Genomic DNA, 24,263 nt, shown 5'->3' with positions numbered 1-24,263 from the left:
ATCCAATCACATATCATGTCCATGGGCAGAGTTTGCACCAAAGAAATCATGGATCCATGGCTTCGTGGTAGCGCCAGGGACCAAAAACTTGCTTTTGGACCACGGATCCTCATGGATCCACGTGATTTTTGCCTTGGATCCCCCCAAGCCCTCCATACAATCACATATCATGTCCATGGGCAGAGTTTGCACCAAAGAAATCATGGATCCATGGCTTCGTGGCAGCGCCAGGGACCAAAAACTTGCTTTTGGACCACGGATCCCCATGGATCCTCGTGATTTTTGCCTTGGATCCCCCCAAGCCCTCCATCCAGTCACATATCATGTCCATGGGCAGTTTCCACCACAGAAATCATGGATCCACGGTATGGAGGGCTTGGCGGGATCCAAAGCAAAAATCACGTGGATCCAGGAGGATCCGTGGTCCAAAAGCAAGTTTTTGGTCCCTGGCGCTGCCACGAAGCCGTGGATCCACGATTTCCGTGGTGCAGACTCTGCCCATGAACATGATATGTGGCTATATAGAGGGCTTGGGGGGATCCGAAGCAAAAATCACATGGATCCATGAGGATCCGTGGTCCAAAAGCAAGTTTTTGGTCCCTGGCGCTGCCACGAAGCTGTGGATCCACGATTTCTGTGGTGCAGACTCTGCCCATGGACATTATATGTGATTGGATGTAGGGCTTGGGGGGATCCGAAGCAGAAATCATGTAGATCCATGAGGATCCATGGTTCAAAACCAAGTTTTTTATTTCTGGCGCTGCCATCAAACCGTGGATCCATGATTTCTGTGGTGTAAACTGTGCCCATGGACATGATATGTGGCTGTATGGAAGGCTTGGGGGGATCCGGAGCAAAAATCACGTGGATCCATGAGGATCCGTGGTCCAAAAGCAAGTTTTTGGTCCCTGGCGCTGCCACGAAGTTGTGCATCCACGATTTCTGTGGTGCAACATCTGCCTATGGACATGATATGTGATTCGATTGAGGGCCTGGGGGGATTCGAAGCAGAAATCATGTGGATCCATGAGGATCCGTGGTTCAAAACCAAGTTTTTGGTCCCTGGCGCTGCTACGAAGCCGTGGATCAATGATTTCTGTGGTGCAACATCTGCCCATGGACATGATATGTGATTGGCTGGTTATCTTGGGGTGGCTCAAAGCAAAAATCACGAGGATCCACGGTTTGGAAACATGTTTTTTTAGTGTTGTAGCGCTACAAATTCGTGGAGGCATGATTTTTCTGGTGCTGCCTATAGTCTAAGAGAGGATCTACAACATGATGGTGGTTTGATTTCATTTCACCATAAAAATCATATGAATTCATGAGGATCCGTGCTTTGGAACCCAGTTTTTGCATTGCTGAGGTGCCACGAATTCGTGGAGGCATGATTTTTGTGGTCCTGCCTATAGTCTAAGACAGGATCTCTGGGATTAAAGTGGTTTGATTTCATTTCAATGTAAAAATCATATGAATTCATGAAGATCCGTGTAGATCCGACTTTTACCCTTCTCCAAAAATTAATACGATATGAAGCAGTCCCAAAGTGATCTCCTTATGAAGATTCTGATCTCCGACTCCTTTGTCCTTAAGGGACGCTGTCGAACTTTGTAGTTCTGTACGAAGGTGGAATCTATGTTCTTCCCTGGTTACAGCAATATCCTGTGATGCCGTAGTGGACCTGTCCTACTTTTTTCAAAAGACCAAATGTGACAGGATTCTATTATGCTGTTCTGTTGGGAGCGTTGCAGCCTTCTCTCCTGACCTCATAGGCGAGAAGCACGGAAAGAACTGGAATCGCCTGTACAATCCCGCCATTTCCTTCTCATTCCTTGCTGACTGGGAGTAGCGGATGACAAGAAGGGGGTGTGGTCTTCTTGGCCCGCCCCGGAAGGACGCGCCGGCTGAAGGGAGCGACGGAGGCAGCAAAGGAGTAGTGGAGGTGGGGCGAAGGCGGGGCGGCTGGCTTCCCCGGCTGAGCCCGGGCCATGGGGAAAGAGCAGGAGCTGCTGGAGGCCTCCCGCACTGGGAATCTGCCTGCTGTGGAGAAACTGCTGTCAGGCAAGCGCCTCAGCTCGGGCTTCGGGTCTGGTGGCGGCTCCGGGTCCTCAGGGGGAGGCGGCAGTGGAGGTGGCGGCGGCGGGGGGCACCCGCTTTCCAGCCTTCTCAGGTAGGTCCTTGCCAGGGGTGTGGCTGTGGTTTCTGAGGGCGTCCGAACGTGTCTTGTAGAGACTGGTAGTGAGAGCTCGGTGCCTGTGTGCTAGCCCTTAGGTGGCCGGAGGCGTGTCTCGGTTGCTTTTCTTGAGGTGCGATTGCTCGTGGACAGAATCTCCGCCTTTCAAAGGTACACGAGCCCCAGGCTAGGGAGAGGGCCGTATTTGGATTCAGTGCCCGAGGTGTTACTGAGTCTATAAAGCCTCCGGCGGCGTGTTGTGCTACACGATTAAAGAAAAAAAAAAGTATTATTTTGTAAATAGGCGTGTGGAGTTTGTTTTTGGTGCTTGGAGGACTGAGAGTGTGTAACTGGCATTGCTATTTCTGGGTTTCCGGGTTTCCTCAAGCAAGTGGCTTTCAGCTGGTTAATTATGATAGGCAGAGGCGTTGGCTGGGGGAGTTCAATTGTGCAAGGTTTTCTTTTTTTTTTTTTAGGAGAGTAGCCTAGGGGAAAAATTAGGTGTATTGAGGTAGGCTTATGGCTAACATGTGGCTGTGTTAGTGTAAATAATCCTTTGTAAAAGAAAAGTTTCTCTTTATAAACATAGAAAATTTTATGTTAAGTAGCTGTGTTATTTGACGGGATTGGTTCCATGTAAAGATGTAGACATTGCTTGTCTTTTCTTTGATCTGCTTAATAGCTTTTGCCCTAAGCAGATGGCTTGCCACCATTTTTTTGGTTCTGTGGCTTAAAAGAACCTTAAGAGCCAAGAGAGGGTTTAAGGAGTGGGGAAACTGAATTTATACGCAAAGAAGGACAGAAGCATGCAGTGTAAAGTTAAGTGGATTGCCTTTGATGGGTCAGGGGTGGACAACCATTGAGAGAGAGAGGTATATAGATAGGTAGTCTAAAATGATTAAAAACCACAATTAAACAAAACATAAACAGGAAAGAGGGTCAGAAAATTATAGTGAAGTGTTCTCTTCCCAGAAGTATGGATTTTCTTCCCAGTTGTATGGCTTCTGTGAGAGCCAAAAGGGGTAGTTATTTAGCATGTTGGACTTGGATCTGGGAGATCTGGGTTCAAATTCCTGCATGCCATTAAACTTTCTGGGGTGACTTTAGCCAGTCATTCTCTCTCAGCCTGATTTTGGTTGGTGGGATAAAATGGAGGAGGGAAGACTTACCTGTGTTTGGAACTGAGCTGTTTGAAGGAGGGTAGAATACAAAGGGCACCAAATAAATAAAGCTTATGTTCATCTAGAAAGATCTCTTTTTTTGTTAGCCACTGCCACTTTAGAATCCATTAATGTGTTTGCACTTACTTTGAACATCACTTGCTATTTTGTTTTCCAATTATACAATTTAGATTAGATGCATTAATCCCAATATGAGTTTCTTGGAAACTTGGTTGCTTCTGTCTTTTGTAAGAACTGACCTCATATTCCTATATTCACTGCTTCCCATTGTTTAATATTTTCTTTCACCTGGTGACTTGGAACCATTCAGAAGACTGATGAAGACTTTTTGGAAGTTTAGGTATACAGTGTTCTGTCACAAACAAGGGACATTTGAACAGTGTTTTTTTACGCTTCATTTTCTCCAATGACAGCCCATAAAAAGCCCTTTTAGATAACTGTAGCTCTTGGGGACCCATTGTTGGATGCAGCACAAGAGGCAACAGGAAGAGAGAATTGGGGGACCCCCACTTGTGCAAGTTCTTCTTTGGTTTATGTGAGGGAGAGCATTCATTTCTGTTGTTTTCTTCTGGCTCTGCCTATGCTGCACATGTGCAGGGCTGGATCTAGGGAGGAGCAGAGGGGGCACTTGCCGTGGGCACCACTGAAGGGGGAGCACCAAATTGGATAATGAGTCCATTCTATTCTATAGGGCCGTAAGATAGAATGGGCCCATAAGGGGGCATCATTTTTTAATTTTGTCCCCCCTCAAAAAACACATAGATCCGGTCCTACACATGTGTGAGGGCTGCAGTGAAGAAAAAGAGGTAGGAAAATAATTTTTGCAAACTTGTTGTTAGATCGACTTTCTATCAGTCATCACATATTTGTTAATATTCGCAGAGAATTGCAGTCTATTAGAGAGATGGGACTTCCTTCCTTGTTTCCCCTTTTTCTATGCTTATTCTTCGCCAGTGTTTTTATTTCTACATGCTTCATTATTCTATATGTAATAAAGCTTTCCACAGTATGCCCACTGTCCTTTGATTTCTTGACTCTCCCTGGATTCTTCTTTAAGAAAACAAAGAACCATATCAGTTAGAGCAGAGAGATGAAGAAAAAACAATGGTGTAGTGGGAAGAAAATTTTATTCTAAAATATTAGTACTCCTGTATGTTTCATGTTAAGCTTCTTCAGAGGGATCTGTGGAATATAAACAGTAATGCTGCCACTAAACCAGCTTTTGAAGTGTTATATATTCTAGAGATCCCGCCGAAAAAGCTTAATGTGAATTGCATATGGGATATTAATATTTTGGAATAATTTTTTTTCCCCACTGCACCATTGTTTTTTTGTTGTCTGTTTTCTTCCTGGAACCTTCTTTAACAATTGGTGATATGTTAGGTATTTTCTAGTTCTCCAGTAAGCGAGGCACATATTAGTGACAAGCTTGTAGATCTTTTGGGTGTTGCTCTGGTACTGTTTGCTTTTCGTTCCTGTTCTTTTAAACAGTTGCTTAATTTCTCAAGCTTTCTTTTATGTGGCTCCTGTTACAAAATGGTGCCTATATGATCATAACATAAATATATATGTGATTAAGACAGGGTGAGTGAGTAGACATTAAGTAAATTTCAGGATCCTTTTGTAAAGTGTAGTTGTGTAAGTCTTCACTAATTCACATTCTCGCTGACCCTATTAGACAGCGGTATGTGTTTCAGTGCTGAGTGGCTTGGAGGCAGTGTGATTATGAAAAGTGAAGAGAGCTACTATTGTCCTAAATAATAAATTCTAGGCATTAGGAGACAGTCAAATATAATGTGTATTGCACCTCTTAAGGGAGCAGAAGAATGATTCTTAACCTCTGGCATACTAAACTTTGTTAAAGGTTTGATGTCTTTCCAAAGTGGAGGATGACATCAGGTGCCATTTTAGTACAACTTTGTCCATTTCTCCAGTTGAGGAGGAGGGCAGGGGCTGACGCTGGAAGTCAGCTTGGCGGGAAGACAAGTAATGCTCAGCGTTGTATCTAAATAGGGTATTCGCCAAAGCAGACCAAAAAGTCTGCGTTTGCAGCATGATACTTTGTATACCAGGTAATATATCTTCAGATGTATTAAACTGAGACTGTGGGAATTGGAGGAAACGAAATTACGGCCAACTCTCCCTTATACTTGCTCTCCAGCTTCCTTAGGTCTTTATGCTTTTTGTGGCAAAATGCCCAATTATCTATCAGACCTAACCACTCCAAGTCATCGCAGGGCATTTATGTTGGCCAGACTAAACGCGTTTCCCTCCAAAGTTTTACAAGGGAGATATCAGCGAGTCCCTTTAGCCGACAGACTTTGCTCCTGTGGAGCGAATACCCCTGACTCAATCCAGCATATATTGCTTGATTGTTCTTTTTACCATAACCTCCGTAAAGATTTATTTGGCAAGCTTTCTTTTTCTCCAGATTTGTCTATTCTGCCACCCTGTTATTATTTATTGAGTGATACTGAGGGGGTGGTTAGTGAGGCTGTGGCAAAATTTCTGGCTGACATCCTTAAATTTAATTCTGACCATGTTTGAATGTATCTGTAAGCTCGGTTTTATTTTGATTTTATCTCCAATGTTTAAATTTTTATATTCTGTGTATTTTTATCTGAATCTATTATGCCATTAAAGGTTTGGTATGGTATGGTATGGTATACCAGGTGAAATACAATTAATGTGTGATGCTGTTTGTACAACAAACATGGTGCCAGGTAAGATCCAAACTGCTATTGTGCTTTTAAAGTATGGTATAGGTATTAATGGCTTATTTTTGAAACAGCAGTTGTCCAAAGGCCTTAATTGACTTTCCTCGTGTGATTTCCCTAGGTTTCATATCTTAAAAGCAGATATTTGCCCATTCTGTGGTACAAGTCAAAGTCCTACAAACATGTAATGTGAATAAACCACTGGACTCATTAAGGAGAGCTTGTGTGCATTTAAAGTTAAACGCATGCTTCTTGGAATTGGTTAGAGACTGTGACTTGGCACATCCTGTATGGAAGCATGGTTTGAATATCTAGAAGGATGGAATTGCTTGAAGCTTTTGGGCTGAAAACTGATCTATTTCAGAGAGAACTGGAGTTTTTACTATGTTAAAGAGTCTGGTCTGATCACCATAGATGGTGAGTTATTTTGCTGAATTTCGTAACCATAACCTCAGGTGATTCTAAACCAAATATTTATTTTATGTGTGATATGCAAACAGCAGGGCTATTGTAAACATACACTTGCTCTGAGATGCTAGAATGCTGCTTAGAAAAATATCAAGGAGCAACCAAAGTTGGTGTAGGTTCCACAAATGAAATGTACCTATTGCTGGAATATGCTGGTTTGATCTGGGTCTTTAAAGCAAGAGAAAAAGAAACCTTCAATAGCGATTGAATAGAAAAGGTTTATGTTTGATCTTCATGACTGTAGATACAGTTAATCATTTGGCATATCTATAGAAGAGATATGAATCTTGATGTGCTCTCTTGTTGAGATAAGAGGAATTCTATATGATCTCAGTCCTTTGGAAGGAATGTATGCATGACAGCTGTGTGATTTTGTTGCTTTGCTGTGTTGTGGCTTCCCCAAAGCATGTAATATTAAAAGTTAGTCCTTGTTACAGATCTGTTGTTATAGCAGTCAGTTATTTCTTATCCTAGGTTGTGACATCTCCAGCTTCTTGGGGGGGCGGGTTTCTTAGAAAAGATACTGAAACTGGTACATTGCAGTGGGCACCCTATTGAAGTTAATATTGCTTTGGTATAAAATGAATGAATGAAGAATTTTCTTTCTGTAACCATGAGATATAGATATTGGTGGTCAAAAAAATAAGGTATGTAAATAGCTAAATATTCCTGAGTACCGGTAGTAAGATATCTCATATAACTTTGTATTATTCATATAAAATTGACTTTTCTGACAGGCTTCCTTGATCTTCAGTTTGAAAGTGAATGTTTCAAAATTAATACAAGAGGGCCCAAAGAAACTCTTACTTTGTAGGTAAAACTGCAACTTGGCAGAATATAGTTGCGTGGTGTGGAGGAAATACTAGGGCTAAAGAATGCAAGTGGGAGTTAAAAGATGGCACTCTATCTACAGATCCAGGTGGGTAGCCCTGTTAGTCTGAAGCAACAGAAAAAAGTTGGAGTCCAGTAGCACCTTTAAAACCAACAAAGTTTTATTCAGAATTTAAGCTTTCGTGTGTACACACACACTTTTTCAGATATGATGAAATGGGAGAAAACCATTCAAACATATAGATAGGGTTGGGGAAAAATAAATTAGCATATAATATGATGTCTCTTTTGTCTCAAAATGTCTACAACAAGCCAAGTGCACAGAGTAGTAAAGCTGCAGTACTGCAGTCTGAGCTCCCTGCTCATAACCTGAGTTTGATCCCGGCGGAAGCTGGGTTCAGGTAGCTGGCTCCAGGTTGATTCAGCCTTCCATCCTTCTGAGGTCAGTAAAATGAGTACCCAGCTGCTGGGGGGAAAGCATAGATGACTGGGGAAGGAAATGGCAAACTACCCCATAAAAAGAGTGCTGTGAAAACGTCACTCCAGAGTCAAAAACGACTAGTGCTTGCACAGGGGACTACTTTTATCTTTTTTTTAGATATTTTGAGACAAAACAGGGACAACAAGCCAAGTGCACAGGGTCAACAGCTGTATGGCTCCAATTAAGGAGAAACAACACTTAAAGCAATAAATATGTCAAAACAGGAGATAAGTGTGTAAGAGAATCTTTTCTAATTGTGGAAAAGTTAACACTTTATGATGCCCAGGGCTTTTGTGGTAGGAAAAACCCAGCAGGAACTCATTTGCATATTAGGCCACACACTCTGACACCAAGCCAGCCTGAACTCTGTTCCTGTGCATTCCTGCTAAAAAAAAAAAGCCCTGATGATGCCTATCTGTCTCCCCTCAAGAGTGAAGGTAACAATTGCTATATGTTGTTCTAAATATTTATTTATACTTATGGGGTTTTTCCATTGCATTGTATCTGAAGAAGTGTGTGTGTACACACAAAAGCTTATACCTTGAATAAAATTTTGTTGATCTTAACTACTATGTGTGTATGTGTGTGTATAGATATAGATATCTATAAAGATATAGACACATATATACATACAGCTTCCTTATTTATATGTATTGGTGTAATTGCTGTTACTTTTGGTTGCTGGCAAAATCTGCAGAAAATGTGCTCTACTGGTGACTGCAGTACAGCTCACTTTCAAACTCAAGTTCTGCTGTATTCTTACACTACAAAACTGTTTTAAGAATGGCAGAAGTAGTGGCTCTAGAACAGGGATGGCCGACGGTAGCTCTCCAGATGTTTTTTGCCTACAACTCCCATCAGCCCCAGCCATTGGCCATGCTGGCTGGAGTTGATGGGAGTTGTAGGCAAAAAACATCTGGAGAGCTACTGCTGGCCACCCATGCTCTAGAACATGAGCCTGAAAATATCACTAAACATTAAAAAATAAAGACATTTTCATGAAACATCTGGTTAGCTGAGCTCTTCCCTGCTGCAACTTTACAGCCTGCATGTAAGTTTCAAGAAGGATTTTGGCCCCTAGCCTGGAGTTAAAATGACTACTGGTGAATTACCTGTATTTAGGAGTCTCACAAATGTTTGTTTATTCATGAATATTCCACCTTTCTCCACAATGGAGAACCAAAGCAGCTTCTGTTATTCTCTCCTCCGTTTAATTTTCACAACAACCTTGAGAATACAGGCTGAGAAAGTGTGACTTTTAGTCCTTTATAGAGGCATCTCAAGAACTGCTTAGATCTATGCTGGAATTTATGTTGACCTAATGGAACTCCTGTGTAACTTTTTTTTTTAACTTTTAACTCATTCCATATCACATACACCAATCTGAATAAAAACAAGTCTAATATCAAGCCTGTTTGGGTTCATAGAGTTAAGTTTACTGATGTTTTGCGCTTTGGAGATTGACTGGCATTTTAAGCCTTGACAGTGTCCTAAAGTTAAAAGTGTTTGGAACACATGATCAGCGGCCAGGATATACTTTAGGCCAGAGGTATCGAACACATTTGTTAGAAGGGATGGATCTGACATAAATGTCATTTTGTCGGACCATGCCATGTGTGCTATGAAATGTAATATGAGGTACCAGTGATATAAACTTTATAAAGGTGATTTCAGATACCAAATGGCAGTTGCAGGTGAATGATAACAGCAAGCTTGATTGGATTAGGTGTGATATGCAGAGGGGTAGTAGGTATGGAGATACCAGCATTGGTAATGAGACAGAAAACCGAGGTCTCAGTTCAGTCCAGGTCAAAGAATAAATGGACACAAGTTTGACATTGGAAACTACAACATTAAAAAAAAAGTGGGAGAACATTTAACTTTTCAGGACATTCAGTTGCTGACCTAAGAGAACCAATTCTCTTACAAAGGAACTTCAATGGGAGATTAGAAAGAGAGACTGCTGAATTGCAACTGATAATGAAGCTTTAAACAGTGTATACACCAAGTCTGAATTGAGACCTAGGTTTCTTCTTGTCTCATTACCAGTGCCAAGTATTGTCATTTGGCATCTAAAATCAATCCACTCTCCAACTTATAAGAACTTATGGACTTACATTATACCAGTACCTGAAGAAGTGTACAGTGACTCACGAAAACTCATGCCCTGCCACAAATCTTGTTAGGTGCTGCTGGACTCTTGCTCCTTTTGACTAATAAAGACTACAAGCTGTGCTGTCTTTCTTTTCTTCTTCTGTTTAAACTGGAGAGAAGTATCTCTCCAAGTGAAATAATGTGTAGATTTCAGACTGAGCAAATTCCACTCAGTGCTAGTGATGATGATGAAATAGTTCAAAAAGCAAAGGGAGAGTGAAGAAAGGCAGCCAGTGAGGTTGGAGGAGAGAGGGGGAGACTTGGAATAATAGATGTATTTTTAAGTACTTAGGCGTCTATTTCTAGTCATTAAACAATAGAATCAGAGCCAAGTGTTTTAATTCCTAATCAGGGTCTTTTTGAAAGAAAACAAAAACAGAGAAATTCCCCCCCCCCTTTCTATTAATAGATTTTATTTTATTGAATCTAATCAAATACAAGGAGAAATAGGGAAAATAAATAACAGAAATATAAATCTAACATACAAGAATTCAATTTAGATCATTGGATGCATATAACAAACACTTTGGCATTAAGTATTAAGAAATAGCCTACAATTCATTCTACTAGGCAAAAAGGAAATATTCCCAAAGAATTCCAAAACCGTGGCCAAAAGCAAATCATAATCTATAGCCAAATCAGTATCATTTTTGAAGAAAGGGTTATCCATTGTCTTATCCATTACATGCCGGTCCCATAACTTATCATACCACATTTCAATCGTGGGGGTATGTGGGGGTTTCCAATTTTTAGCAATCATCATATGAGCTATCGCCAACATTTTTGAGATTAAGAGAAATCTAATCTTTAAAAAAACCCTTTTCAGAATAAGCCAACATAATTTCCTTTTAATTCTCCTTTCCCCTTATTCCAATGTGCTCCTTCCTTTTAACACACATACACATGTGTGTGAGAGAGTGAGTGAGATGTCAAGTCTCAAAGAAAACAGCAGAGCACAACAATCTCAATGTAAATTGTGAATCCTCCATCTCCCCCCCCCCTCCAAGAAGAAGTGTTTGTGTGCACATGAATAAATAAAACTTTGCTGGTCTTAAAGCAGCAGTCCCCAACCTTTTTGGCACCAGAGACCGGTTTCATGGAAGACAATTTCTGCATGGACCAGGGGGAGGGGATGGTTTCGAGGTGATACAATTGTGCTCTTTATTTCTATTATTACATTGTAATATATAATGAAATAATTATACAACTCACAGTCGCTAACAGGCCACGTACTGGTCTGTGGCCCGAAGGTTGGGGCCCCCATCTTAAAGGAGCCATGGACATTGCTTTCTCTTGCTCTTTTCTGCCCCTTTCCCCTGAAGGAGGAGAGCTCAGCCAATGGTGGGAAGTGAAGGATCAACATATGCTGCTTTCTCTTCCCCATCCCTTCCCTTCTTCCCAAAGGAGGAGCGCTCAGCCAATGGAGGGAAGTAAGGCTTAGCTTTGTATCTCTCCTGTGCAAACAGGAAGCAAGAAGCAGTGCCTGAGTGAGCTAGGGTGTATGAGTGTTTGTGTGTGTGTGTGTGAGAGAGAGAGAGAGATCAAGTCTTGAGGAATCAGGAGAGGAAGCTGGGTAAAAGTAAGCTGCAATGCTGGGGAAGGAAGCAAGAGACAACCAGTTGCTTGTGGGAAGGATTCAAGCTTTGCAGGGGCCAGATCTGTCCCACAGGCCACATGTTTGACACCCCTGCTTTTGGCTGTTCAAATGCAATGAGTAGTGACTGTTATGGTGACTGTGGTTATGGTCAAGTATGCCAAACTTGAGTTGTTGTTCAGATTGGCAATTCCACTTAAATGGTCATATTTAGAAGCGTCTCAGAAGCATCAGCTGGTACAAAATAAAGCGGTGAGACTACTGACTGGGACAAGCTATAGTAATTGAATCTTGTCAGTTTTAAATTTGCCGCGTTGACTACTGACTCGTTTCCTGATTGTTACCTTTAAAATTTAGGTGGTTTGGGAATGGGATACCTGAAAAATTGACTGCTCCCGTAAGAACTTCCCTGCCAATTGTGATCATTCTTGCAGGTCTTGATTAGATCTACCTGCTGATGTTACAAAGAGCTCATCTTTCCTGGTTGTGGTGCCTTGTTTTTATTTATTTCTTTAATTTTCTTCATTTATGCTCTTTCTTTCAAGATGGCAGAACCATAGTGACTTCCATTGTTCTCCTCTAATTTTAGTCTCACAGCAACTCAAAGAGGTAGATTAGACTGAAAATGTGTGACCAGTGGCCCTAAGTCACCCAGCAAGCTTCCATGGCAGAGTGGAGATTTGAACCTGGGTCTTGCAGATCATCATCTGAAACTAGACTACCACACCACTCTTTGGAGTGTCCTCACAAAAATCTGGATATGCCAAATAGCATTTTTATTCTGTTATTTGTTTTGTTAATATTTGTTGCTTGTGACTAATTGTTCAGCTGTTTGGCTTTTAATGGAGAAGTGAATTTATGTTCTGTTACCATTTCCATGGTGGTATACACATTGCTTTTTTACTTTTTATTATTTCAGTTTACAACACAAAAACAAAACATAACTACAACAATAATCTAAATAATATATACAATGTAAACACATACATAGTCATCTGCAATGATCAACCACATCGTCTACTGTAACCAGAATCATAGCTTAAACATAAACTGTAATTATCTGTCTTACAATACACACACACTCTCTTATTAGAGCTCATTTATCTATACTCTTGATTATTCCCCTTTGTTTAAATAGCCTCATTCTATCTTTGCCAACTATTTTTATATCTAATATTTTAATATAGAAGATGTATATAGCTTCTTTCCTTTTTCAATTTTAACTTGAAATTAATTCTAATTCTCAGCTAAATAATAAAATACTTTCAATTTTTTTGAAAATCTGAAACTGGTTTATAGTGAATATAAGGTGTTAACTTTGCCATTTTCTCATTTTCATAGAACTTATTCTTCTATTCCTTTGGATCTTGGGATCTTTTTGCCTTCCATTTTGCTGTAAATGTTACCCTTGCCACTATCAAATATACTTAAATAATTGTGTTTTTGTAACATTGTTTGTTACCTTTAATAGCATGCTTTTTAGATCCATCACAAACAAGTTTTAATAGCTTCTGTATTTCTTCACTTCCTTGGGGTACCGCAAGATGTAGGTGTACCATGATGCCGTTTAGCACACACACACACACACACCGCCACCTCCCTCCAACCAGGCTGGCCTGGTGCAGGGCGACTCAAAAAAATGCATGCACACAAGGCTGGCAGCGCTGCTGTATGCCTGCGCAAGGAGGCTCTGCCTGGCCCCACCTTCTTGGTGTCCTCCATTTTGCATGCGCTGTGCTGATCAGCAGCAGGCAGCGAGCAGAGCAGCATGTGTCGCCTGCTGCTAGTGCTGCCAATTCCCAACACCTCTGCCCCTTTTTCGCCAAGCCACTAGGCAGATCAACCAGCTGCTTTCCTCCTCCTCCTCCTCCGTCCTTCGGACTGATGGCTGGGTGCTGCAGCCAGCCACAGTATTGAGTTGATAGCAGACCAATAAGCAGCAAGTTCAGCAACATGCCATGCCACAAGGAGGGCGAGTGAGAGAAAGTTGACTGGGCAGGCCTTTGGTGTCAGTTTGGTATAGTGGTTAAGCGTGCGGACTCTTATCTGGGAGAACCAGATTTGATTCCATTCTCCTCCACTTACAGCTGCTGGAATGACCTTGGGTTAGCCATAGCTATTACAGGTGCTGTCCTTGAAAGGGCAGCTGCTGTGAGAGCCCTCTCAGCCCCAACCACCTCACATGGTGTCTGTTGTGGGGGGAGAAGGTATAGGAGATTGTAAGCTGCTCTGAGTCTCTGATTCAGAGACAAAGATGGTATAAATCTGCAGTCGTCGTCTTCTTGAGGCTGCTGTGCGCGATTCAACTTGCACAGAGGGAGCAGGAGGCAGCGTGGCAAGGCAAGTGCACAGAACTGGGACTACTGGGGGATAAGTGGGTCAAGGGGACAAGGAAGTGAGGCAGAGAGCAGGCGCCATTTGGGCGGCCTTGGCTCTGCTCCTCTTCTCTGAGGCACCTAAAATGGCAGGTGCCGAACTGGTGTAAAATGGACCCCCTCCCTCACAGGTGTGGAGAGAGATCCTCCCACAAGTCGCACTAAATTACAGCACAACTCTCCCAGGCAGATCACCTCCTCAACTCCTGGTTACTTTTAATGATCTGAAAGAATAGCACAGAGTATTTAGACATGTTTTCTAATTAGGCTTATTTTGGAGTAGCCACTCTTGGATGAATGGCTGCAAAGTTGTAGTGCACCTAGTCAGGGACTAACCATATTGTGTTAAGCAGAGTCACACCCTAAAATCACTGACCTTGATGAATTTAGAAGGATGAAATTCCATTTAGGATTGCACTGTTAGCCTGTTTTTTCCTACATGCTACTCATATTGATTTTAAGAACTCACATTGGAACTTTGAATGTAAAGACTACACTGGCTAAAAGAAACATTCAGTTAAAATGTGCTTTCTTCTGCTGCCAGTCATATTTCAATGAACCCATACTGTTGTCTGTTGAAGTATGCTTTTAGCATACAAAAGCTTACATTCACAAGTTGCACATTCCAGGCTAGCATTAGTTCTGTCACTGAAATTTTTTGTGTTGCAATTTGGTGGACGTTTATAAATTGCATTCAGAACAGTTTTCTTAACATTATTTTTGGGACTTGCATTTGTTGTGTGCTTTGAAGAATTTTAAAATATCACATGATTATGTCTTAATTTAATTAGTTTAAATTATATTCATTTTCACATCATTAATTAATGAATAAGCAGAAACTTAATTGCAATAAACTATTATGTCTCTCATGTAACTAGAAAGGTGTTTTCCTCAAGGGTACCGTGAGATATGAAGAGCAAGGTCAAGGGTACTTCTACATCAAAAAGGTTGAGAAACACTGCTCTAGCCAATACTTCATTGCTTTCTTACAAATTTACAACATATTATAAAATGTGAACATCTGTGTTCTGACATTTCCAGTGTTCCCCATTATACTCTTTGTGAATTTTGACAATGTATTCGGGAGTAATATACCAGTTCTCCCTTAATATTTGACATTCAGTAATTTTGATTTCTTTTAGACCATAGATTTTTCCCACTGCCTCATGTTTTCTCCAACGAAGTTTTATTTAAGGTGTGAGCTTTCGTGTGCACAGACACTTCTTCAGATACAATGAAATTGAAGTAAATGATTCAAATTTATAGACAGGGTGGAAAAGCAAATCAGCACATAACAAGATGTAGACATTCTGAGACAAACTAGGAACAATTTGGTTTGTTCTTGGTTTCTCTCAAAATGTCTACATTGTTATATGCTGATTTGTTTTTTGGGGGTTTTTTTTGCTATTTCTTTATAGGGAAACTCTCCATTGCCAGAATAAATAATAGCAGTGATATTGGACAACCCTGTCGAGTTCCTTTTGTTACCTTGATTTTATCTGTTAAAGAACCGTTTATTAAAATTCTAGCTTTTTGGTCTGTGTAGATCAGAGGTGTCAAACATGCAGCCAAATCAGGCTCCCAGAGAGGGGCTATCAGGCCCCCAAGCAAGTGACTGTCATCTGCTTCCTTCTCCCTCTCTCCTGGTTCCTTCTGCATAACAGCTTGCTTTGCAAGACTTGCTCAATGGCATAGGAGCTACATAGCAAAATCTGTTTTCTCCATTGGCTGAGGCTCCTTCCTTGGGGAGGAAGGCTGGGAGGCAGAGCTTACTTTGCCAGGCTCTCTCAATTGCACATAAAAGCTACTGAACCAAGCCTTTCTTCCTTCTATTGGCTGAGGTTCCTCCCCCTCCTGGTCCCCTGAGGAAGGAAGGAGCGAGCCAGAGTTTACTTTGCCCAGTTCCCTGGATCCCAAGGGGGAAATACAAAGAAATCACCTTTAAGATCAATAAGTGCTAATGTTTTAAGCATGTTTTATTTTAAGTTTTTTTTAAAAAAATCTTTAGTTGTGTTTGTCTGTGTCCTTTATGAAGGACATAATCTTAAATACCTAATCTTAATACCTAATAAATTTAATCTTAAATAGGTACACACATGGCCCAGCTCAACATGGCCCGGCCCAACAAGGTCTCATTTATGACAGATCTGGCCCTTATAACAAATGAATTTGACACTCCTAGTGTAGATACTTTGCATCCAATTTTAAAATTTGATTCCATAGTTAATATTGTATTTTGTTTGTGGAAATTAACAGAAAGTCAGGACACAACTTTTTAATAAAAAGAAACAGTTTCTTCTTGCTTACTATTCTCAGAGCTTTCCTAAATAAATTTAAACCCAAGAACTGCAGCTGTGTTTTCAGTCTAGCTAATTAGTGCTTTTAGAGTTGGGGTGGGTGAAAAGAATTTTAGTACTTCTGCTTTTTCACTGTACAGTTTGTATGCAAAACCGGTTGCAAAATTTTAAAGCTGTAAGTAGAGAAAGATCTCAGAAAATAACCTCAGTTATGTTCTGTAAAACACTAACAAGAATCACATTGGCCAAAATTTTTCTAAAGCATGATCTCAGGGGTGTCAAATGTATGGTCCGTGGGCTGTATCCAGCCCCTGCAGAGTTCCTTTCTGGCCCCTGAGCAGCTGACTTCTTCCTGCAGCAGAACCCTGCTTTTTTCTCTGGGGCTGCTGCAACATCACAAATTGCTTTCCTGGATCTCCTTAATCACATGGAAGAGATAGCCATCCCTCCCTTCCCTCCATTAGCTGTGACACTTCCCCCCCCCCCTCTTCCTGTAGGAAGAAAAGGGAGGGTGGGGAGAAATGTGCATGTGCAGAGAGAGCTGAGTTGGAGTCAGTCTGTGGCACCTCTTTAAGACCAAGAAAGCTTTGTTTCAGGTACAAGCTTTTGTGTGCAGGCACACTTCTTGGGATGGATGGATATTGTACTGTTCTGCTGTTTATTTTGCGACATGATCTCAGTCTGTGGGAATGAGGCAAAAAGCCAAGCCTCCGTTCCCTCCATTGGCTGAATCTCCTCCCCCTCCTTCTCCTTTGGGAAGAAAGAGAGGCGGAGGGAGAGAGCACACCACCAGAGTGAGCAAAGTCTGAGTTAGTCCCTTAAGACCAAGAAAGTTTTCTTTCATTTCTTAGGAGGGAGAGAGGATTTTCAGGAAAGGCAGAGCAAAATCCAGGAGGAGGTGGCTGTTTTGGAGGCTGAAGTTTAGAGCCATGTGGTCTGTTGGTTGCATTGGGTTGCTGGGGCTTGTTTTTACTTTTCCTCTGCTGTGCTTGTGGCCAGAGGATCAGCAATCTCATTTTGCAACAGGTTTCTTTTGATTAGCTCTCCTGTTTTGCAACAGGCTGTTTTTGAAGTCGTCTAAAGGTATAGTTCTCCTCAGCCAGTACTGGCCAATCAAAGAGGGTGGGGGGAGGGATCAGCCTGTCACTCAAGCTCACCTCCCAGATTTCTGGAACTGCTGCACTGGGAAACCTGTTGTTAAGTGTAGTCTGCCACAGAGAGGCTTTTAAATGGCTCTTTTTGCAGGTTGTTGCTAATTTTATTCATCTTTGAAACAGTTAATTATGTGAGACTTGTTTCCTTTTGTCTGTTCTGAACTGACTGCCCATCAGCTTTATTGAATGCCTTCAAGTTCTGTAGCATTGGGGGGGGGGGTGGTTATCCTTGTCAACTGTCTCCATTCCATGCACAATTTGATAAACCTCACTGAGAGAGCCACCACTACTCTCAGTAGACCTGGAAGGGGACGGGGAGAGGTTTGCAATGCCAAGTCATTTCATGTTTTGTCATAGGCTCAGAGCATTGAGCATGACAGCAGGCTGGGCAAAGGGTTTGTTGGTTCTCCAGTCTGTCTATGTGGGTTTTCTTGCACATCTGATTTTATGCAATAATTCAGAGCAAGAGGTGTTAGTTATCAAAGACTGTCAAATAAAATATTGCAAGAGTGCTAATATTTTAAGCCTTGTTTGTATTTTAAGTAAAAATAATCTTTGCGTTTGTGCCCTTTATAAAGTTTATATTTCCAGTACCTGACATTACATTTTATGACATACATGGCCTGGCCTGACAGATTTGGCCCTCATAACAAATGACACCCCTGATCTACATGTTCAGCAAAATCACACAGGAGTACTTTTTGGAACTTTAGCAGTTAAGATTACATGCTAGATTCCAGCAAACTATTACATTGAGCTGTTGAGCTCATACTCTTTTCATCAGGCTCATTTTCAGAAATGGTTGAGAGCATTTTTATGGGGAGCATTCCATGCATATGGAATATTGCATTTTGAAATGGGATATTTGAAGGAAAGACTTTTGTCCTTTGACTGAGTTTATGCAGCGTAGCTTCTAGTTTTTAGTATAAGTTAGAGTCCAGTGGCACCTTTAAGACCAACAAAGTTTTATTCAAGGTTTATAGCAAAAAAAAGAAAAAGGGAATCAGCATATAACATGATGTAGACATTTTGAGAGAAACCAGGAGCAAGCCAAATTGTTCCTAATTGTCTAAGAAAATCTACATCTTGTTATGTGCTGATTTGCTTTTCCACTCTATAAATTTGAATGGTTTTCTTTCATTTTATTGTATCTGAAGAAGTGTGTGTGCACGCGAGAGCTCATACCTTAAATATAACTTCATTGATCTTAAAGGTGCCACTTTATTCTGTTGCTTTAGACCAACATGGCTACCCACCTGGATCTATCTTTTAGTTTTTAGTATTATTCAATATAAACTGGAAATAATTTTAGTTATATATTCAAGTAACTTTGAGGGAAAACAAAGTTGAGTATAAGTCACAAAAATAAATCTCAGTGACTTGTATCCTGTGTCTTGCTTCTGCTTGCTCTTTGTCTGTTGCAGAAGTGGCTCTGTGCTTTGGTACACTGTTCTTCTGGTTTTAGGCACTTCTACTCATGCAAGACCTATGTCTTCCAAGGAGTCAAAATGTACTTAGCATGAGAAAATGCTGAGCGGCGAAGGTTAAAATGCTTGGGGCGCTTTAGTTTGGAGAAACGTCGACTGCAGGGTGACATGATAGAAGTTTACAAGATTATGCATGGGATGGAGAAGGTAGAGAACGAAGTATTTTTCTCCCTTTCTCACAATACAAAAACTCGTGGGCATTCAATGAAATTGCTGAGCAGTCAGGTTAGAACGGATAAAAGGAGGTACTTCTTCACCCAAAGGGTGATTAACATGTGGAATTCACTGCCACAGGAGGTGGTGGCGGCTACAAGTATAGCCAGCTTCAAGAGGGGGTTAGATAAAAATATGGAGCAGAGGTCCATCAGTTGCTATTAGCCACAGTGTGTGTGTGTATATAAATTTTTTGGCCACTGTGTGATACAGAGTGTTGGACTGGATGGGCCATTGGCCTGATCCAACATGGCTTTTCTTATGTTCTTATGACCACCACCACATTAAACAAAGAAAAATAGAAACAAGATATAGGAGCCCCATGGCACAGAGTGGTAGGATGCAGTACTGCAGTCCAAGCTCTGCTCATGACCTGTGTTCGATCCCAATGGAAGCTGGGTTCAGGGAGCTGGCTCAAGGTTGCACAGGGGACCACCTTTACCTTTAAAAGAACCAGGACTGCCATGAAAGGACTGTGGATATTCTGTGTGCTTCCCTTTTGATGCTGGAAATATTATGGACAAACCTTCATGGACAAACAGTTGTAGGTGGGGAGGGCTACACTAAGGAGGAGGTGCACTTTGACTGTACCCATACATTATGATTAACCTCTCACCTTGATTAAGTGTCTGATATTCCTCACCCTGTGCAGCAATAGTTGTTAACTAGGGCAGGGTATTCTTGATTGCATGAGAAGTGCCACAGTTGTTAAGCGTGCAGAGATTTCCTTTCCTTATGGATTGTTTACTCAGTGTTTTGTGTAGTATTTCAGTGCTAGAAAAACAAAAAAGCTTCCTAAAATAGGCTATAGAAAAAAATGGTCTATGAAGAGAATGCAGTGGCTCACTCTGCTCTTAAAAGCAAGTAAAGTATAAACATAGCCTTCATTCTGCTTCTAAGTGAGAGTGGAATTATTTGCATACGGCACGGATTCATTGCCAGACTTTGTTTTAAGTGCTAAATGGTAGGTGTTTGTGATTAGTTGATGGTGGTGATGTCATGGCTTAAAACATGGGCTGATGATTGAACATCCTTGCAAGTTCATGCACTGCCGTATAGCGCTGGGTTTGTTGCTCCATTTCCTGGTTTGCACAAATTGTAATTCGCCATTGCATCCAAATTAAGCCAACTACAGATACAGTTACTGTAATTCAGAAACTGCCTCCAAACTTGATTGCTAAACACCATTTTGGCTGTGGCATTTCAAATAGACCTATATTTAAATTTAAACATAAACATAAGTTCTGACTTTTGTGTGTATTTATAATTGCTTTATTTGGTTTTTAGTGTGTTTTATAAACTTTATACTGTAAGTCACCTTCCGTTCTGCAAGGGTGAAAGGTGACTAATAGATAATTTCAGATAAATAAAATATATAATAACAAGGTACATTGCATTGAGACTAACATTAATTTTGCTAACATTTATTAAGTTTCTAGCTTGTCTGTACGTACAGTGTAATCAGGTAGCAAAAGTTATCTAATCCACAATGCAATAGGACTCAAATTACAAAATTAGTAAACAATGCAAACAAAAACAGTAGAAAAATATGACGTACCATAAACAGTGCAGAGATTGTATTTTAACACTTTTTGTTGTCAAGTTGCAGCCAATTTATGGCGACACCATAGGGTTTTCAAGGCAAAAATCATTCAGAAGTGGTTTGCCGTTATCTACCTCTGTGTAGCAACCCTGAGCTTCCTTGGTGGTCTTCCATCCAAGCACTAACCAGGGCCAACCCTGCTTAGCTACAAGATCTGATGAGATTGGGCTAGCTTGGGTTATCAGGTTAGGGCATTCCAACAGTACAGGACAAGATAATACTTACAGTAAACAGTGCAATAGACTACAAACTTACTTGATTGGGAAATATAGACAACTAAAACTGCTAATAGCAATAGTGTTAAGAATATCTGTATGAATCAACATCTGGCAGTGTTCTATTCAGTATTGTTTTTGCATGCTGATATAAAAATAAATACCTTGTGTTCCCACCAGGATAGGTTTCAAAGGTATTTTACCACAATACTTTAAAACACACTACATTAAAATAAAATCAACTAAAAAGCAGAAGCCAGGGTACACAGGTAACTATAAATAAAATCTCTGTTCAAATGCTGTCACATACTTGAACAGTCTTTTACAAAAGCACTCTCTGTAGACTGGAAACTATGATGTTTATTATCCTGATAAGTAAATTTCCTGGGGCCGTATGATGCTCCATTTTGAGCATATTTCTATAAATGTTTACTCTTGAGTAAGCGTGCCTAAGGTTACAACTTAGGAGTAAGCTACATCAAATTTAATGCTCACGTCTGAGTAATCATGCATGGATAACACTAAGTGGTGAATGATTTGCTTGCTTGCTTTTGTTTCGGGTGCATAGTACAGTACTGAAGCTAGTAGGTGCTGTTAACCATTCTGGACAAAACCAGATTGCCCTAGAGAGCCACACTGATCTGTTGTGTGACTGATTTTTTCATACCCGCTTTGGTGGGGTAGGGCGGGATATAAATCGAATAAATAAATAAATAAATACCCCAGATACTTCCTAGTGCTTCTCATTCAAAATCCCCCAGCTCTCGTATAGGTAAGGGTAGGGATTTGTTCAGATTTGCTACTGATTTCCTTTTCTAAATCCAGTTACCAGGGAATTTAAGTGATGTGCAGTTATCCTGTGTACATTTACTCAAAAAAAAGTCCAACTGGTTTTAATAGGATTTACTCCAGTTTAAATTTGCATAGAGTTACAGCTTTAAACATATGAAGATAATTTATATTGAGATAGATTATTAATCTTTCCCTGCATTGTCTACTCTGATTAGCATTGGTTCTCTCTCTGAGGCAGAGGACATCTTGTGGGGTGATTCCCACCATCCAATCAGGGAGGCAGGAACCAAATTTCTTCATCTTCTGTTCGGTGCGGGAGTCATCCCTTCGTCAATTCTGCTCCTGCATCAACAGGAGGAGCAGTTTGATAGCAGACTGTCTTCTATTTGATTCCATTAGACTTTCTTCCTCTTCCTCAATATTATGCTGCTCTCTCTATATCTCAATAGTATGCTATTGATTCTTTCTCTCTCATTCTCTCTCTCTATATATATATATATACACACTCCTCTCCTTCCTCAAACTCACTCTCCACCTCTCCTCTCCCTTTTACAAAAGCGTAATATTCTTTAGAAGACTCCAGGACATGGTGGCCATTTTGGCCAATTTTTAAATGCAGCCACCTCAACAACCGATCTAGTGGCCTCAGAGGAGTCTCAGGACAGATCTGTCTCTGAAGGAGAGATGGAGGCATTGCTCACAGCCATCGCTGTAAAAGCACAACCATTTAGGAGCTGGCATGCCTAACTATCGGCTTGTGCAATTACTGATGACGACCCAACCACATCAGGATCTCAGAAGCACACAAAAAAGCTCCACCTTTATAATCCTGGTTTGGAAACAACACTCTGCTCCTCCTCTTCTGCTATGAGCAGCAGCCATCTTGAATTGACCAATTTTGTGAGCAGAGATACTGGGCGAGCTCCCAGTCCCTGTACTGATCCCCACAAAGCCCATGCCAATCTGCAGCTGGGAGGAGGAGGTGAAGACTGCAGATTTATAGCCCGCCCTTCTCTCTGAATCAGAGTCTCAGAGCAGCTTACAATCTCTTTTATCTCCTTCCCCCACAACAGACACCCTGTGAGATGGGTGGGACTGAGAAAACTCTCCCAGAAGCTGCCCTTTCAAGGACAACTCCTACGAGAGCTAAGACTGACCCAAGGCCATTCCAGCAGCTGCAAGTGGAGGAGTGGGGAATTAAACCTGTTGTTCACAGATAAGAGTCTGTGCACTTAACCACTACACCAAACTGGCTCTCAAGAAGAAAAATGGAAATAGAGCTGTCGCCTCTGGGACAAGCCTCAACAATCCAGCCAAATGCTTTTCTCCAGATGGGTAATATACCTGAATCCAGAAGTTTGACTTTCATTAGAATTTATGAATATGTTAAGACAAACCACGAGACAGGAGATATTAAATTTTTGCCACACTGAAGGCTTAAGTTCCAATAGAGTTCACTCTGAGTCCTCTTCTTCCATCCCTCCCACTCCCAGACATGAGGTTAATTCCAACAACAGCGCTCAGTGGCCAACCAATAGGAACAGTCTTTTGACAGAGGAAGAAGCCAGGAGGCTTCACTGGGAGGGGCACCAGTCTTCTGATAGTGAAACAGAAGACAGGGAAGAAGGGGAGTTTTTATCAGATGATGAAGAGGAGATTATTGTGCCAAATCAGACTGTGTGCTTCTTTAAACCAGAGGGTTACCAGCACATGCTATCTAAGACCTTGTCCTCTGGGAGATTTTGACACAACCCCAGGTCAATTCTAAAATCAGACCTAGAGGTAATAAGGAATTTTTTCCTGGGTACATCAGAGAGTGTTTTCCCCTTTCCTGAGTTTTTGTGAGACAGCTTAAAGCAGAATGGGCTAAGGCCATGGCCAATTGGCAGTTTCCAAATTTTGTAAAAAAACTATATTACCATCCTTTGCAAACCAAATTTTACAGGTCCCTCGATGGGATGCTCCTCTTGCTGCCCTCCAGTCCTTTGGCCTACTATGTGAAGATGGCCAGGGGTCAGTCAGAGACAATCTAGACAAGAGAGTAGCAACTGCCCTGAAAAAGGCATGCAAAGCTACTGCCATGGCAACCAAAGCCTTAGCTACAGTCTGGACTAAGAAACTGGCCCTACTTCCAGAGAGCAGCAAAAGCCAACACCTTTACAGTGGATGCCACCTTAGGTGCCCCAACTTTCTCATCAAGAGCCACAACCTCTACAGTAGCTGCAAGGAGAGTACTTTGGCTGTGGGCATGGCAAGTGGATCGCCATTCTAAAGCCTATCCTTTTCAGGGTGATAGGCTCTTCAGGGATGCTCTTGATAAAATCTTGATTGAGACTAGAGCATGATTTCCCAAACTCCCCCCCCCCCCCATGGCCCGGTTATTTTTACACTTCTCTTTCGTGGTCCACTAAAATTTGGGGGTGGAGCCGGGAAACAGGAAATGATGTACAAACAAGCCTAAATATTTGCAATATTTTGTTCAGGAAAGGTAGGAGAATAGTGGAATTTTGCAATGCAATTGTAAAAAT

General features: G+C 41.3%; 1 protein-coding gene across 12 annotated transcripts in view; it reads left to right on the top strand.

Annotated features, from left to right (window-relative positions):
• The first annotated feature begins 1,898 nt into the window (after nt 1-1,898).
• ANKS1A (ankyrin repeat and sterile alpha motif domain containing 1A) overlaps nt 1,899-24,263 on the top strand; it is a 247,923-nt gene continuing 225,558 nt past the window's right edge. For 8 of the 12 annotated variants that reach the window (XM_060231468.1, XM_060231463.1, XM_060231461.1 and 5 more), the window contains exon 1: nt 1,903-2,170. In XM_060231468.1, the coding sequence (XP_060087451.1) occupies nt 1,989-2,170 (182 nt within the window). In that variant the 5' untranslated portion in view covers nt 1,903-1,988. Of the gene's footprint in view, nt 2,171-6,208; nt 6,261-24,263 lie in introns of those variants that run through there. The other 4 variants (XM_060231472.1, XM_060231471.1, XM_060231464.1 and 1 more) reach the window with 2 other exon arrangements.

The sequence above is a fragment of the Heteronotia binoei genome, chromosome 2 (assembly GCF_032191835.1).
Source record: "Heteronotia binoei isolate CCM8104 ecotype False Entrance Well chromosome 2, APGP_CSIRO_Hbin_v1, whole genome shotgun sequence".
NCBI lineage: Eukaryota > Metazoa > Chordata > Lepidosauria > Squamata > Gekkonidae > Heteronotia > Heteronotia binoei.
Note: the sequence above shows the minus strand (reverse complement) of the source record. Positions and strands in the feature narration are given on the sequence as shown.